Below are 13,739 nucleotides of genomic sequence, written 5' to 3'. Positions count from 1 at the left end.
CTCCTCCTTTCGGCCTTATCTCGTGGTCATGGACCGTCAGAAACACCAAGGACCGCCACAGATTAGCAGTCTGCCCAGGGTGAGGCGTTTAATCTCTCGCCTCAGACCAGGTATGCAGAGGCTAAAGAACAAAAACGGAGGCATCGCTGCGAGTACAGTGACATCAACCTCTCAAAGCCTCTGTATAAAACATGTTATTTAAGAGTCATCTGAGAGAAGTGGTTGAACATGCTTGGATTACAACGGAGAACCGACTATTTTTTCTCCGCTCGCTGAAATAAAAGCTCTGTTGTTGTGAAGTTGCCATGTTGGACCTCAGCTTTTAATTAATTTGCTGAGCGCAGAGAGAGAGCATTTGTCACCCTTGCTCTCGCCTGTTAGTCCTATTTGTCTCTGGGTGACCTTTGATTTTACACAGCATTGGCTTTTCTCCTGTTATGGTCAAGGGGCCCTTTTTGCTGACACCAGACGAAAAACCTTATCTTTTGAATAAGTAATTCCTCGACTGCTCTGTGATTTTACCCACAACAAAATATCGGGATTGCTGAAATGGCAAGCGAAGAAGGCACTCCGGGGTATTGCTCACTCCAAATGTATGCTCTAACATTTCACCCAAACTCATTTAACATTTCACAAGGTCTGAACATGGCTCCCCGAACGAAAGTACTTTCTATACTATGCTCTTCTAGTCATGCGTAGAAAGAGACTCTGCTGCACCATCTCTCAGGTTGGTGACATACATGTGGAAGATAAGTGTTATTCAGGTTTTTATTTCATTCTATTTAGGGAATATATTGTGCTAACTGAAATAGGGTTAGCACGATTTCCATAAACTCAATACTTATGAGACAATGGTTAAAAAAAGGGCAGTATTTACTTTGAATTACACAACTTTATTAAATAAAGAAAACTAAAAATCAATAATTTAACATACAAATAGGGTGATGGTTACGTTTGTTTTACATTGATTCAAAAATAAACAAAACCAACAACTACTATACATTTAAACAGCTTTGAGCACTGTACAAAGTATAAAAAGATGTTGTTTTTTGCCAAATATTTCTGTGATTTTTGACTGCAGTGATTTAAATACAATGAGGTCAGGGACCCTCAAAAGGATCTCACCATATACTTTTACTATCACATCACGTACTGTATCGTCACATCACTTTAACGTAATGTAAAGTATTATCAATGGACGTATGTAGTGAGTGTAGCTAGCAGACGTTGTGTTCTACTTTGAAATGCAACATGGTACATGATTTAATCAGCATATTCGTCATATGTTATACAAGAATCTTGAGACGTGCTGTGATTCTCAATCTAAAAAAAAAAAAAAGACACCCTAAGGGCTTTAATCCTGGATGTGTGCTATCAACATTAATGTTTGAGGTGTCAAATCTAAGAAGGCCCTGCGGTCTGTATACATATGACCAAATCCTACCCTGGCATCAACTCACTCTGTGGTCGAGAAAGCACTGAGGTGATGTGGGACGGCTCAAGCTTTAACACAATGGTAGCAGCCCGGGCTTGGTCACCTACTGGGGGCTTAGAGATGGTTTTGGGGAACTACTGAAAACATCAGAGTATGGAAATGTGAAAAGGGGAATTGTGAAGGAATGAATGTTTTGGCTCCCAGCATTGTGGTGTTCTGGCGATGGTGCTGAACAATTCTCCAGAAAGGTTGATGCATGGCCATGAATTCTATTACACCCTGGCAGATTCAACGGAATTCAATGATTTGTTAGTTTTCTCAATTTTCCATTAAAACTGACTGAAGTGGGAAGAAGTTTAAGTCATGATGCTAATATACTTCTGATTTAGAAGTAAAGGTTGTTTTTTTTTTCTTCTACACCTGCCTGGAAACCTGCCCGTATTCTTTCAATGGCTGCCGGTGAACTGTAGCAGCTCAGACTGCAGGAGATAGAAGTGATGGCTCGGGCCTTTGTTCAACCCTGACATGGCTGTTCGGATACCTTTGTTCTTGGACGAGAGGCCTATTCACTCGGTGCCGAGGGAACAAATTGAATCTGGTTGACAATTAATAGCCGTGCGGCATGTTTAATTAAGAGCATGTAACCAGCGAGCGACGTGAGGAGATAAACAGAGGAGAGCTATACACAGAGCCAGACTGGGCTCACAAAGGAGTCAGCCATTGCGTTTGGTTGATCGATTCTTGACCGTCTGCAGAGAGAAGCTTTCACAGGCAGCACGCCATTCCACTCTCAATGGGGCAAACTTTTTTTTTCTTTTTTTTAGAAGAAAGATCTGAAACTGATAATGAACAAGGGGCTGATGGGAATATGTAGATTGGGAGAAAGGAAGATAGTTTTCTCTCTGGAAAGTAGTAAGTGTAATAATCAAGTGTATTAACCACAAATTAACTAGCAAAACATGTCTTTCACTAATGTTACTGTGTTAACTGTGTATAAGTGTCGTTTTACTGATTATTTATTCTTACAAGCAGGAATAAGTGCACATTGATCACAAGAATTAACCACCTAAACATCATCGTAATGTATTTATATATGATTAAGCTGCACGTAAACATTCTCAATCATCTGTACATCCATTCACAATCTCTTTTCCAAAAGTTTCACAGTAAAGGTTGAGCGACAAGAACGTGCCTCAATAAAATATATTTTGCCAAAACACAATGTATAAGGTGAAGAAGGAAGCTTACGACTTCTGTGTTTACCAAACTCTAGGAACCAATCTTTCCCACTGTGGAAGCCAGTATTTAAATATAGGATTTTGAGTTGGTGTCGGCCACGTGAAAGATAGCAAATTAAGTCATTATCACTTTCATCTAAATAGACTCTTACAGTAGCAATCTTGTAAAATATGACAATTTCAACACTTTGTGTCGCGGCACAGTGCTTGGGAATTACTGTTGTATCCTCATTATAGATGGTTACCTGCCCAGATTAAGATCAGCCATCAAACAACTGTGATGAATGAAAGTGCAATTGAGTGGTCATTGACTGAAGCTCATTGTGATGGTTAGTGTTACTCAGTGTGCTACTGGGTGATAAAGCATGGATGCTGTCAAGCTAGTTTTTCTTCAGGCATCTGTGACCTTCAAAGTTCCATATTCCCGTTATTGTAACATGAACAAGGAGGTGTCTGGGGAGTGGGAAGAAGAGAACTTGACCGTTTCTCTGATGGACCAAACAATACCGGCCATGAGCAGAGGATAGTGTAAACCAACACACACAAAACACACCCTGAAGTACTCACACCCACTTAAATTAAGGGGAGCCCTCTTCTAGTACATTCAGTTGAAATGAGACGAGATGAGAGGAGATCTATAAAAAAGTGTTCATGGGAGGATTAGACTTCTACAATGGACGGTCGTTTTCTGTACTGTGGCTGGACATGTGTGTGCTGACAGGCGTGAGAGGAATGACAGGAACAGAAATTGGAGTTACATGGAGGTTACTTGTCTGAATTGAGTGTGTGAGCCCAACAGAGTGGAGTAAAAAAAGAAAAAATAAATAAAGATTTGAGATAAAGGCATGACGGACAACATGTCATCCTTTATTTCTGGTAAGTAGTGTTTGGAAACGGGTTAAGTTTTGCAAATTGGTTTCAGTAGTGTTCATACGGTGTCATTCCATTAGTGGTGTTATAATTAATTTGAATCAGACGTTGATTTAAATTGAATATACAAATACAATCAGGATTGACGTGTATCATAATTCATGTGTCAAGATGTGAATCAAAAGATTTAAGCGAAACATTCTGGCTTCTATAAAATTTAGATTTTATTTTGGTGGCAGAGCAAAAATATATTAAGATTCCATCTCTTCAAATAAGAAAATAAAATCAATATCTCTGTGATCCAACAGCAAATAGATCAAAGACCTTCATGTCAGCAAGTGGAAACTTTTGGTCAAACAAAAACCACCCACACACGTCGAACACATGTCAGAGTCGGTGAGGCAGCAAACACTTACCTTCCTTCAGGAGATGTGACGACCAAGCTGCTGTTTTTTATCCTTCTCTCTAATGTTGAAAACTGGTCACAATTCTCAAGCAGCGGAGCGTCACCTGGAGTCTTGTTTTGAGTGAGGTCAGCGTCATGGAGGTTTCACCGCGTTTCCGTCTCGGTTTGGTCGGCAGGTGGTCCAGACATCCTGCTGCATAGATGATGAAGAGGACATGCGGAGCTGATGAGTTCAAGCAACTGCTTACCACCAGTAGTTATCTTGTGTCCTGCAGTGCATTAAAAGACAACTTGCAACATGCAAATGTTTTTTTTTTTTTTTTTTTTGGTATGACTTATGTCATGCTACATATTTTCACCTTGAGAGAGCCCTTAAGTTGTGCCAGAAGTTTTGCCAGAAGGGGATAAAAGATAAAGGTGTAATAGAATCATTACACACATCTCAAGTGTAGAGCAGTAGGAGGTCCCATATGGGCTTTAAAACAGCAGGCGCATACACATTTGCAGCGGAACTACAGGGTCACAATGCTGCCTAATTATGGATGACAAAGATGGATGTATTTCATTTCTCTCAACTTTGGATCCAATTCTCATTCTGTATCTCTAACACTGTGAGAAACATGCCCCCACATAAACAGCAGTCATCAGTCCTCGGGTTTTATCTTGTGCTCATATGCTGTTGGTCTCCAAGGGCATAAAACCTTTTTAATTTGAACATATAATTCTCTTGATAAAAAGCGAAAAGAAAAAACTCCATTTGACTAGATAAGAAGTAATTTCACCCGATTGTTGTTTTTTTATGAATAAGTCGCATCATAACAGCAGAAATGCAATACACTGTTATACTTTATTCCAAATAATATATAAAATACACACATTATAAAAATGAAAGAGCAAAAGTAATTCAGGAATTAACTATTCATATTGTGAGCTTTAAAAGTGTAATTTAGACCTTTTTCTTTCTAATTAGATTCCTTTTTTAGCATTTCCACTAGCATATCACAGTAGTACTTTCACCAAAGAAAGTGATGAATCCTCAAAACAATTGGTAGATCCCAAATGGTAATCCAGAAATAGTTTAATTTGCTCATTGTAATAAACTTTTCTTGTAAATCCGTCAGATACATTCAATCACTTTAAGCCTATATAGACTTTTGAATGGTTAATTTAAACCTTTTTTTGAGTTGAGACTGGAATACTACAGTCATTTTTTAAGTCATTGTGTTTTCGATGAACTTGTTAAATCCATTTATTACTCTCAGTTTTGTTTTCTAATCTACAATGGGATTCGTGTTTGCATTATTGCCAATGAACTTACCACATGGCGTTCCATTCGCAAGCAAAATTCCTTGCTGTGCTGGACTTTTGCGTTTCCTGTAGTATTCAGTCGCACCTGGCTTAAGAATTTGATTTACAATCCCATCAAAGCGTTCCGTCCCCCCACGTGCGACTGATTTACCAATTTTCATTTGTTTTGATTCACAGCTCTGTCATCTTAGATTCACCTGTGGTTCCGTCTCCTTCCTGAGACGCTACTAATTAAAATGGGAATGACTTGTGAAAAGAACTCGCAGACTGAAATGTATGGATCATAGAGTAATGTTCAAGTAAATTAAGTTATAACTGAATGTGACCCAGATGAGATTCTGCCCCATTTGGTAGTTCAAGTATCATTAAGTTACATGTGTCTTACATATGTCTAGGTTTAGGTGTGTTCCACTTGCCTACGTTATTATAAAGAAGTCTTTGTTTGGAGCAAAACATGAAAATACAAGAGGTTTATTTGCGCCTTCAGTCTTTTCATAGCTGTGCTGACAGACCAAAGTGCTGCTGCATGAGATATGTAAGCATAACAACTGAGGGTAAATGGTAAGTAAAGCCAAGTTTGCTGGTAAAACAGCTGCTGTGGGGAACATTGATTGGGTGAGCAGATAGGCATGCAGTCTCGAGGAGCGATGGAACACTTCCCAGGAGAAGGCCTCTCTTTTTTTTTCCAGAGCAGTCCCATGACCAGCATGCCAAGTGGAAATGCGGAAAGAGCCATTGACCAACCACCGTAAAACATCTAAGCTCACCACAATCAATTCCAAATTGATCCCAGAACTATGTATAATGTAGAGCGGCGGACGGCTTGTCTCATGCTTCCTGCCTCCTAGTAAAGAAGAATGTTTGTCAGCCACGAGCTGAAAGGAACGGCATGGATGGCGGAACAGAAGGAAACCGCCCGAGAGAGACTCCAGACACACTGTAGGCTGTAATGAAACTATAAGAATAATTTTAATTCCTAAAGCACCTTTCAGGCTGAAAGGTTGAAAAAAAGAAAGTTAAATCAGAGGAGAAAAAGGAACAAGGATAAATCAGTTTAACACGACACGCTTTATTAAGAACAGCAAGAAAACATGAATATGATAATAAGCATAAAATTCAAGCAAATGACTGAAACAGAGTTGAATCAGTAAAAAATTAAAACACAACACCATATCAAAGTCAAGTTTGAAAAAGCCTTGATTAGGATATCTTAGTGCAGACCTTTGACTGTATTTATTCGGCCCTTGTAGCGTCAAAGTATGATCATGTATAAATGGTTCTAATGCATTAACAAATGTATTTTGTATTTATTATTCATTTACATTTCAACATAACACTTATTTACTCTTTGTGTGTAATTTTTCGAGTATATATTAATCCCTCAAAATATTTTTTTTAAGTTAAAAAAATCATATATAAAAGAATACAATTACAGCTTATTTATCTTAATAAAAGTCACCGCCCTTATGACGAATGTCCTTTTTGTATGGGGATTTTTTTCGTCTTCCTTTTTTTCTTGACGGCCCCTAACAACGTTCACATAATTTAAAGAATTATAATTGCCCACCCCTGTCTCAGTGGAATGTTTGCACATGGTTCTAAGAGTTCAAGCTGTTTCACAAGTGGTCAACATGTCTGAGATTAACGAGTAATAAGAATCGCTTTAGAATCAATTCTGAAATGTACAGGAAGCCATAGAAATGACGCTCACGCTGGGGTGGTGTGATGTCGCCTTTTAAGACCAGTTAAAGGTCTAGCTAACTGGACCAGTTGGAGGCGAGGGAGGGATTTTTTTCTAGGGGGATTAAAGTAGCTCACCCAACCTATGAAGGAATCTTTTTTAAATCAGTCCTTTGTACCAGATCTTGAAGTCCACTAATTCCCCCTAAAATAAACGCATGCAAACTGTTGTCAAAAAAACATTTTAGATGGCGGTTAGGGCAGAAGGGATCTGTATCGGTGCGGACGACAAAAAACCTGTCCCCTTGTCTCTCAGCCCAGACATCTCTTGGAGGTTCTGTGCAGGTCCTAATGAACAGCGTGCTGAAGAGGGCATCTTTTGAAGCCCAGCACTGGGACTCGTATAACAGCATCACTTCTCTTCAACAGATGCCAAGTGCAGCTGTCAACAGCTCCACGCCCTGCTCATCCTCCATAACCAGACTTCATTGTTTCTTGTTTTCACCTCCTCAGCTTCTCCATCACATCCCTTCCCCACTTTCCTCTCCGTACCACTCGGGCGACTGTTTGTCAAGATAGCAGATCCACCGCATCCCATTATGAACTGTGCTCAAACTATCCTTAAGGCTAGCTGGAGGTTATAGCTCACTACGATATAGTCACTTTGCCTTACACCCCCCACCCTGCTTGAAAGAGTAATACGGCCATACCAGACTGCATAGATACATTGAGGGGTACTTTATTGCTTGTGCATTAAGAATTCATGATGTGTAAACAAAAAAAAAAGACCAAAATGAGTCAGCAAAGACGCTTCTGCCTGCAGGATCAAACTTTACACCATTTTTTAATCACTGTACCTTTAGGCTTGTTTTAAATTCCTACATCACCGAACTTGTCTTCATGCATGTGCTTTTTTTTTTTTATGTCCTCATGAGTAAAGTAAACCAATTGAATATTCTAATTGTTTTCATTCATTTAGTTGATCTCCATTCCTGCAGCCACCCCTCACTATTCTACGCGGGGCATAGCCCTGGGCTGGTTGGTTTCTCGAGCCGCCCTAGGGGACGTATCAGATGACCTGGCACTCCACTGGAAAGCCCAGGTCATCAGGGAGGGCTCCTCTCTCCGCCGTGCCCCCCCCCTCTCATCTACTTCCTGCTTTCAAGTGCAGAGCAAGGTCAAAGCTTTGTGAATGCATTCCCCAGACTTCGCCACGGGCGGGCCGGAGGCGCTCTGCTCTGTTTTCTAACCGGACTTTGCTCCATCCATTCTTTCACTTCCTCCTCCTCTGTCATATTCATTTCATTAGCTCCAGCTTTTACTGCAATCGATACTGTTGCTAAACTTAGTTTTTTCTAATTCAGCTATTTGTTAAATGCCTCTTCATTAGTGTCACTTGAGCACGAGTGTAACTGGGATGGTGCTGTAATAGAATACTGTAATACTTGGCTCGTATTTTGAGGTGATAAATGCTTCTTTTATTGAATATGCTCACGGAGAAGAAGTCATTACTGTATCTCTACATAATGTGTGTGGTAAATTGCTGGGTTTTAAAACTAAAACGGCATTTCAGACAATGATGTAATTGATGGTATTTTAATGTTGGGGTGGTGCAGACTGGAATTAGTTTTACAGATTGGTCGTTCTCGGTCTGTATCATTCTCACATCTCATTTGTTGTCAGTACAAATGCTGCTTTGAAGAGAATGAGACAGAGAAAAGAACTCAAGGCAGGTGTCTGATACATTCCCTGATAACACCAAAATAATTGTCTTTCCTCAAAAAGGGAGAGCCATACTTGTGATTGTAACGATTGATCTTATAAATCATGACGCATTGCTCACTTAGACTAGTGATTTTAAGGGGTTGAAATCGCTGTGACAAATATGCTCTTTTATTTTCCATTCTGGAGCGTCTCAGGTTGCAGGGTTTTTTTTGGTGTTTTCTTGGTTCAGGTCTAGAGGGAATGCGTCAATAACACTTTGAATCTTCAAATTGATCCATTGGTGCCGTTTGGATACATTTTTTTAGGCTTTAAATATACCTTTGAACGCCTGAAAAAGTATTTTCTTTTGGGAAATGACGGATCTTCACACTTAAGCATTGGCTTCACTTGTTAAAACCCGATGTTACCCCTTGAGCAAAATGTAGATCTCCTCCGACGCATCTCTGAGTTCGAGCTTCACAGTTCATTATCCTTAACAACCTAGAATATACAGTATATATATTTTTTAATTAGTATAACCTTTTTCAAATATGTTGAATACATATTGTAAGTCCCAAAATGCATATGATTCACAACCTCTGGTCTGGATTCACATGCAGCCAGACACAACAGTACTCTACTTCAGATTACAGATAATTATACGACTTGTCATACGTCACATTCAGACACTTCCATCGTGATCATTGCTGACCCCCTTGCTATGACACTTAACTCGAGGCTGATCTAATGTAGCCATTTATAATCACCATCTGACCTTATCATATCCATTAACTTAAGAAGTCTGGGATATTTTATATTCATTCGTACCATCAACTATGAATGAAGTGAGAGCAGTGAGAAGTATTACATATATTATCCTTAAACCAGCCCATGATTGTCGATATTACAGTATGTTGTTTTTCTTAAGGATACCCGTCAAGTCTCGCGAAAGTCAGTGTGTACTCAAGACAATCAAAACCTTAGAAAAGTCCAACAGTGTTTGTTTTCTGAGCTGACTGTGCCCTTATCCTTTGTGCTACGGAATGAAATGGCATGCATTTGTTACTGCCTGCTACAATTTTAGATAGGACACCGTTTCAAAAAGCTGATTCTCTCTAGAGAAAATGTTATGTCCTCCAAAAGAAAGTATAATTTGAAAGGGAAACCGGTGAAATCCAGTCATCTTAAGATGAGCATTTTTCTATTGTGACTCCTATTTTAGCCTGGAAATGAGATTGAGTGTGTGTGTGTGTGTCTCAAGGTAGCATGTGGGGCTTAGAAAGAGTGAATCCAAAGGCTAGACATACCATTAGAAATGGGAGTGACGCCTCCTCAAGAGAATGCTAATAATGTGCAGGTGAGCTGTCATCAAGATCGTAACTTGTAGACGGAAACCCCGTGCTCTCCATTTGTCTACTCCATCTTGTTTGATGTCAGACCAAACAGCTGTAGATCATTCTTTCTGCTGGAAAAATGAAAGCATTTCCGTTTTGACTTGTTTGTCAATTAGAGGACGGTGTTGCTCATACTTTCTGTGTCTTCCACAGCTTTTTTTTCCTCTTGTCCACCTGCCCTTCTATTTTATACACATCCTTACATCTACTGTATGAGCATCTTTCGGTAGAATCCCAGCGTGGTCCACGTCAGTCTGGCTGCATAAGGGAAAGAAATACAAACAGACGTGCAGGAGCAGGAATCTGACTGATGAGGGTGAGCGGGGTAGGATCCATGTGTACACAGAGCCTCCTCTGAATATTTCCCCTGCGACTGCCGGCAGACCAGAGAGTTTGAGGTCAGCAGATAGAGTCCAAAGCCCATTGACAGCTGCTGGTTTGACTTTGATGCTCCATCAGTGTTCAGCGCATCGCTTGCCCACCACGGCACTTCCTCCCCCTGCGTTCACCAACCCCGCCAGCATGTTTGCTCAACCTGAACGCACGCTAGCCTCTCATTATGCCGCCCATGCAAACTTTGTCTCTTTGCAGCTGTTTAATGGCTCCACGTCTGTTTTTGTTTGTTTCCTCACCATAAGATTATTCCACCTTTATGGTTGGTCGGGGGGTTGAATAATCCCTGGCATATGTTCTGAGCGGAAGGGGGTACATGAAGAGCTGGAGACTTGCTCTTTTATTCGTAATACGAGACCGCACGGCCCCCTCCTTCACCGTCTTCAGGGCTGTGGCTGGGTTTTTAAGACAAGAGTGATGGAAAGAATTGTGTGCTAACAGGCACAGGGGTCACTGAAGGAGCTTCCCGCTGCTCTTTATCCCTCCCAAAATGAGCCGAGAATAGCAGGGAATAATCGAATCTTTGCTCTGGTGCGCTAATTTACTTACAAATTTATGCAGCAAAGTAACTTAACGCACATTCTTCTGAACAGCTTCACTGAGCTGATGATTTTTGCTGTGGACAGTCCATGTTATTTATAATTAAAGGATGCCGTGGTTTTAATCGCAGCATAACACTTATACTATCACATCAATCAAACAACTTCTAAGAGTTGTTATGGGGCATGACAAAAATACAAAATTGCTTTGTTTATTCCGCTTATCACTGGCTTGTAGTCAGGGAACCCAAGATGTTTCCAGGCCAGCAGGGAGACATCATCTCTCCAGTATCAGTGGTCTGGTGGGGCACGCCCTGAACACAGAGGAGGCTGAGGTCCAGGAGGCTTCCTAGTTAGATTCCCAAGTCAATTCAACTGACTCCTCCCAGGCGGTGATGTACCGGCTCAACCACGAGCCTCTCCTTAATGGCGATCCTTCTCAGCTCGTGACCATAGGTCACCATAGCTTTTCCTTTTAGCATCTATCCATCAGAATCTATTACTCCATTCTTCCTCTCACTCCAAAACACTCCTTCACTTTGGGCAGGATATCATCCCTGACTCTCTACCCTTTTCCCTGACTGGGAATTGAACCGGGAACCCTTATCTCGGTCGTAATCCGCAGCTTCAGCTTTAAACTACAGCAATTTTGATCTAAAACAATGTCACTGTCAAGTTCTTGAATAGTTAAGAAGGGAAATTAATTGACCTTCAATAATAATTGAATTTATGTGACTTTCTCTATGCAACTTTTTATTGTCCATGCCGACCTGACTGCTTTATTGTCTGAAACCGTGACAGACCCGGTGCTGACGATGTGATCTCTAGAAGGGAAGTCATAATTCTCCTAATTTTAATTCTCGTGAGATTTATTTTTATATTTGAAATACTGAGCCTTTAACTTTATATTGGCGGCTCAGTAACACAAATCAACGTGGCATTAGCTCGCAGTAATGTGACTGCACTGTTCTACGACCCATGCTAATAAGAATGTCCCTCATTGTTCAGGACGAATCAGCTAAAGAAGTATTTTGTAATAATTTGTTCATTTCATTGCCTTTTAACCCTCATCCTAATTGTTCAATTGTCCATGCAGATCAATGCCAAAACTCTTGGTCTATCAACAAACATAGTTGATAAATTGTATTTAATAACAACATGGTCACTCTACAGTGTATTTTGCATTTTTCCAAAATTGTTTCTTCATGTCCAAAAACCATGCTGTGGTCTTGTGCAGACTTAAAGCAACGCAAGCAAAGCAACATAAAAAAGCAGGATCAGCTTTTCTGAATACTCGTGCTTCCTTGTTTTTCCTCGTATATATATTTTTCCCTTTTTTATGGGAGACATTATGGCTCCACGTGGGCAGGGAAAGAAACAATGCAAACAAAAACGTATTGTCATCCTACTGTTGGATTACACATTGAGTTGAGTTGCTGCCGTTATTGCTATTGTTTTTGTTTGGCCAAACAGAATTGTTAATCACATTGTGGTTTCGTTCCTGAGATGTAAAGGCTGCAAAGAAAGCAAATCGTATAACATTACGGTCAATAAAATATGTATAAGTGTGAATGTATGCAGAAGTCTTTTGTTTTGTTTTATACTTCAAGTTATAGATGAGCCAATCCACTTCCTCAATTGTATTTTTACAGAGCTTTTTCTATTGGAATTTAATGTTTAGTCAAAGCGAATTATCACTTGAAATAAACATATTTTACAATTTTGATCCAACAATTTAAACTGAACACAACATTTGATCATTTCTGTGTGTCTTATGTAAGAAGTAGATGTAAAGTGAAAACCACTAAATCCAAGACGAAAACACTTCCAATACAAAAGAAATCTGTTAGCATCATAATAGCACAGATTCCAATGTTGATTGTTATGTTTAACATACACCAGCATCTTTGTCTTCATCAGTTTCTTCATGAGTTCTTATTTATTTATTTATTTTTAATTGGTGACTTTAACTTGGCTTCATCTACACTCTCAAAAGGATTTGTGCAGGTCAGGCATACTAAGCATGGATGTTTTTGAAGTATCTTTACTCGTGCCATTGGCGGTCTGAAGTACTTTTTAACACACTTTCTCTTTGTAGAAGTGAGAACTGCCACAGCCTTTTTTTTTTTTTAACGTGGAGGTACACATGCATGTGGATAGCGTAAGACTGGCATGTAATTATTATTCAAAGGTTAAAGAGTACATTGATCTATCCCAGAGTTTCAAGGGCAGATCAAAGGGATTTCGGGGAGGATCGGACCAAAAATGTTAAAAGCTGCTTTCCTTAAACACAGACACGTCAATCTTCCTGCGAGTACCTTGATGTTCTCAGAGGAGAACTCGATCAAAGCATCTGTTACAAAGAAGCTCTCATAAGACGAGTTGACCTCACCCGCATCCTTTCGCTTAAGTCTCACCGTCTTACCTGTCTGAGTTCTGCGGCTCTGCCCGTGCTTCTGCCCTCCAAGTTGTTTTTTTAGAATGTCAATATGTGATGTAATTACAAATGTCTTTTCTCTTCTTCACAGGAGATTGCAGCTTACTTAATTACATTTGAAAAGCATGAAGAATGGTTAACAACATCCCCTAAAACAAGGTAAGTCTGACCTCACAACCCTTTATTTTATTTCCACTAATAATGTCTGGACTAGACACACAATTACAGACATTCATCAGATATCATATCTCAGAAATGCTGGAACCAGTAAGTTATTTCTCAAAGTAGAAATCCATCTATTGTATTTTCTGCACTATACGGCACACAGGATCACA

The 13,739-nt window shown here is 39.9% G+C and overlaps 1 protein-coding gene across 7 annotated transcripts in view; it reads left to right on the top strand.

Annotated features, from left to right (window-relative positions):
- The window catches only part of camta1a (calmodulin binding transcription activator 1a), a 316,283-nt gene that overhangs the window by 116,780 nt on the left and 185,764 nt on the right, over nucleotides 1-13,739 (top strand). For all 7 annotated transcript variants that reach the window (XM_087782474.1, XM_087782475.1, XM_087782473.1 and 4 more), the window contains one exon: nucleotides 13,496-13,563. In XM_087782474.1, coding sequence (XP_087638600.1) covers nucleotides 13,496-13,563 — 68 coding nt within the window. The remainder of the gene's footprint in view (nucleotides 1-13,495; nucleotides 13,564-13,739) is intronic.

The sequence above is a fragment of the Callionymus lyra genome, chromosome 19 (genome assembly GCF_982586985.1).
Source record: "Callionymus lyra chromosome 19, fCalLyr1.hap1.1, whole genome shotgun sequence".
Taxonomy (NCBI): domain Eukaryota; kingdom Metazoa; phylum Chordata; class Actinopteri; order Syngnathiformes; family Callionymidae; genus Callionymus; species Callionymus lyra.
The sequence above is the reverse complement of the archived record's forward strand: the minus strand, read 5'-3'. Positions and strand labels throughout refer to the sequence as shown.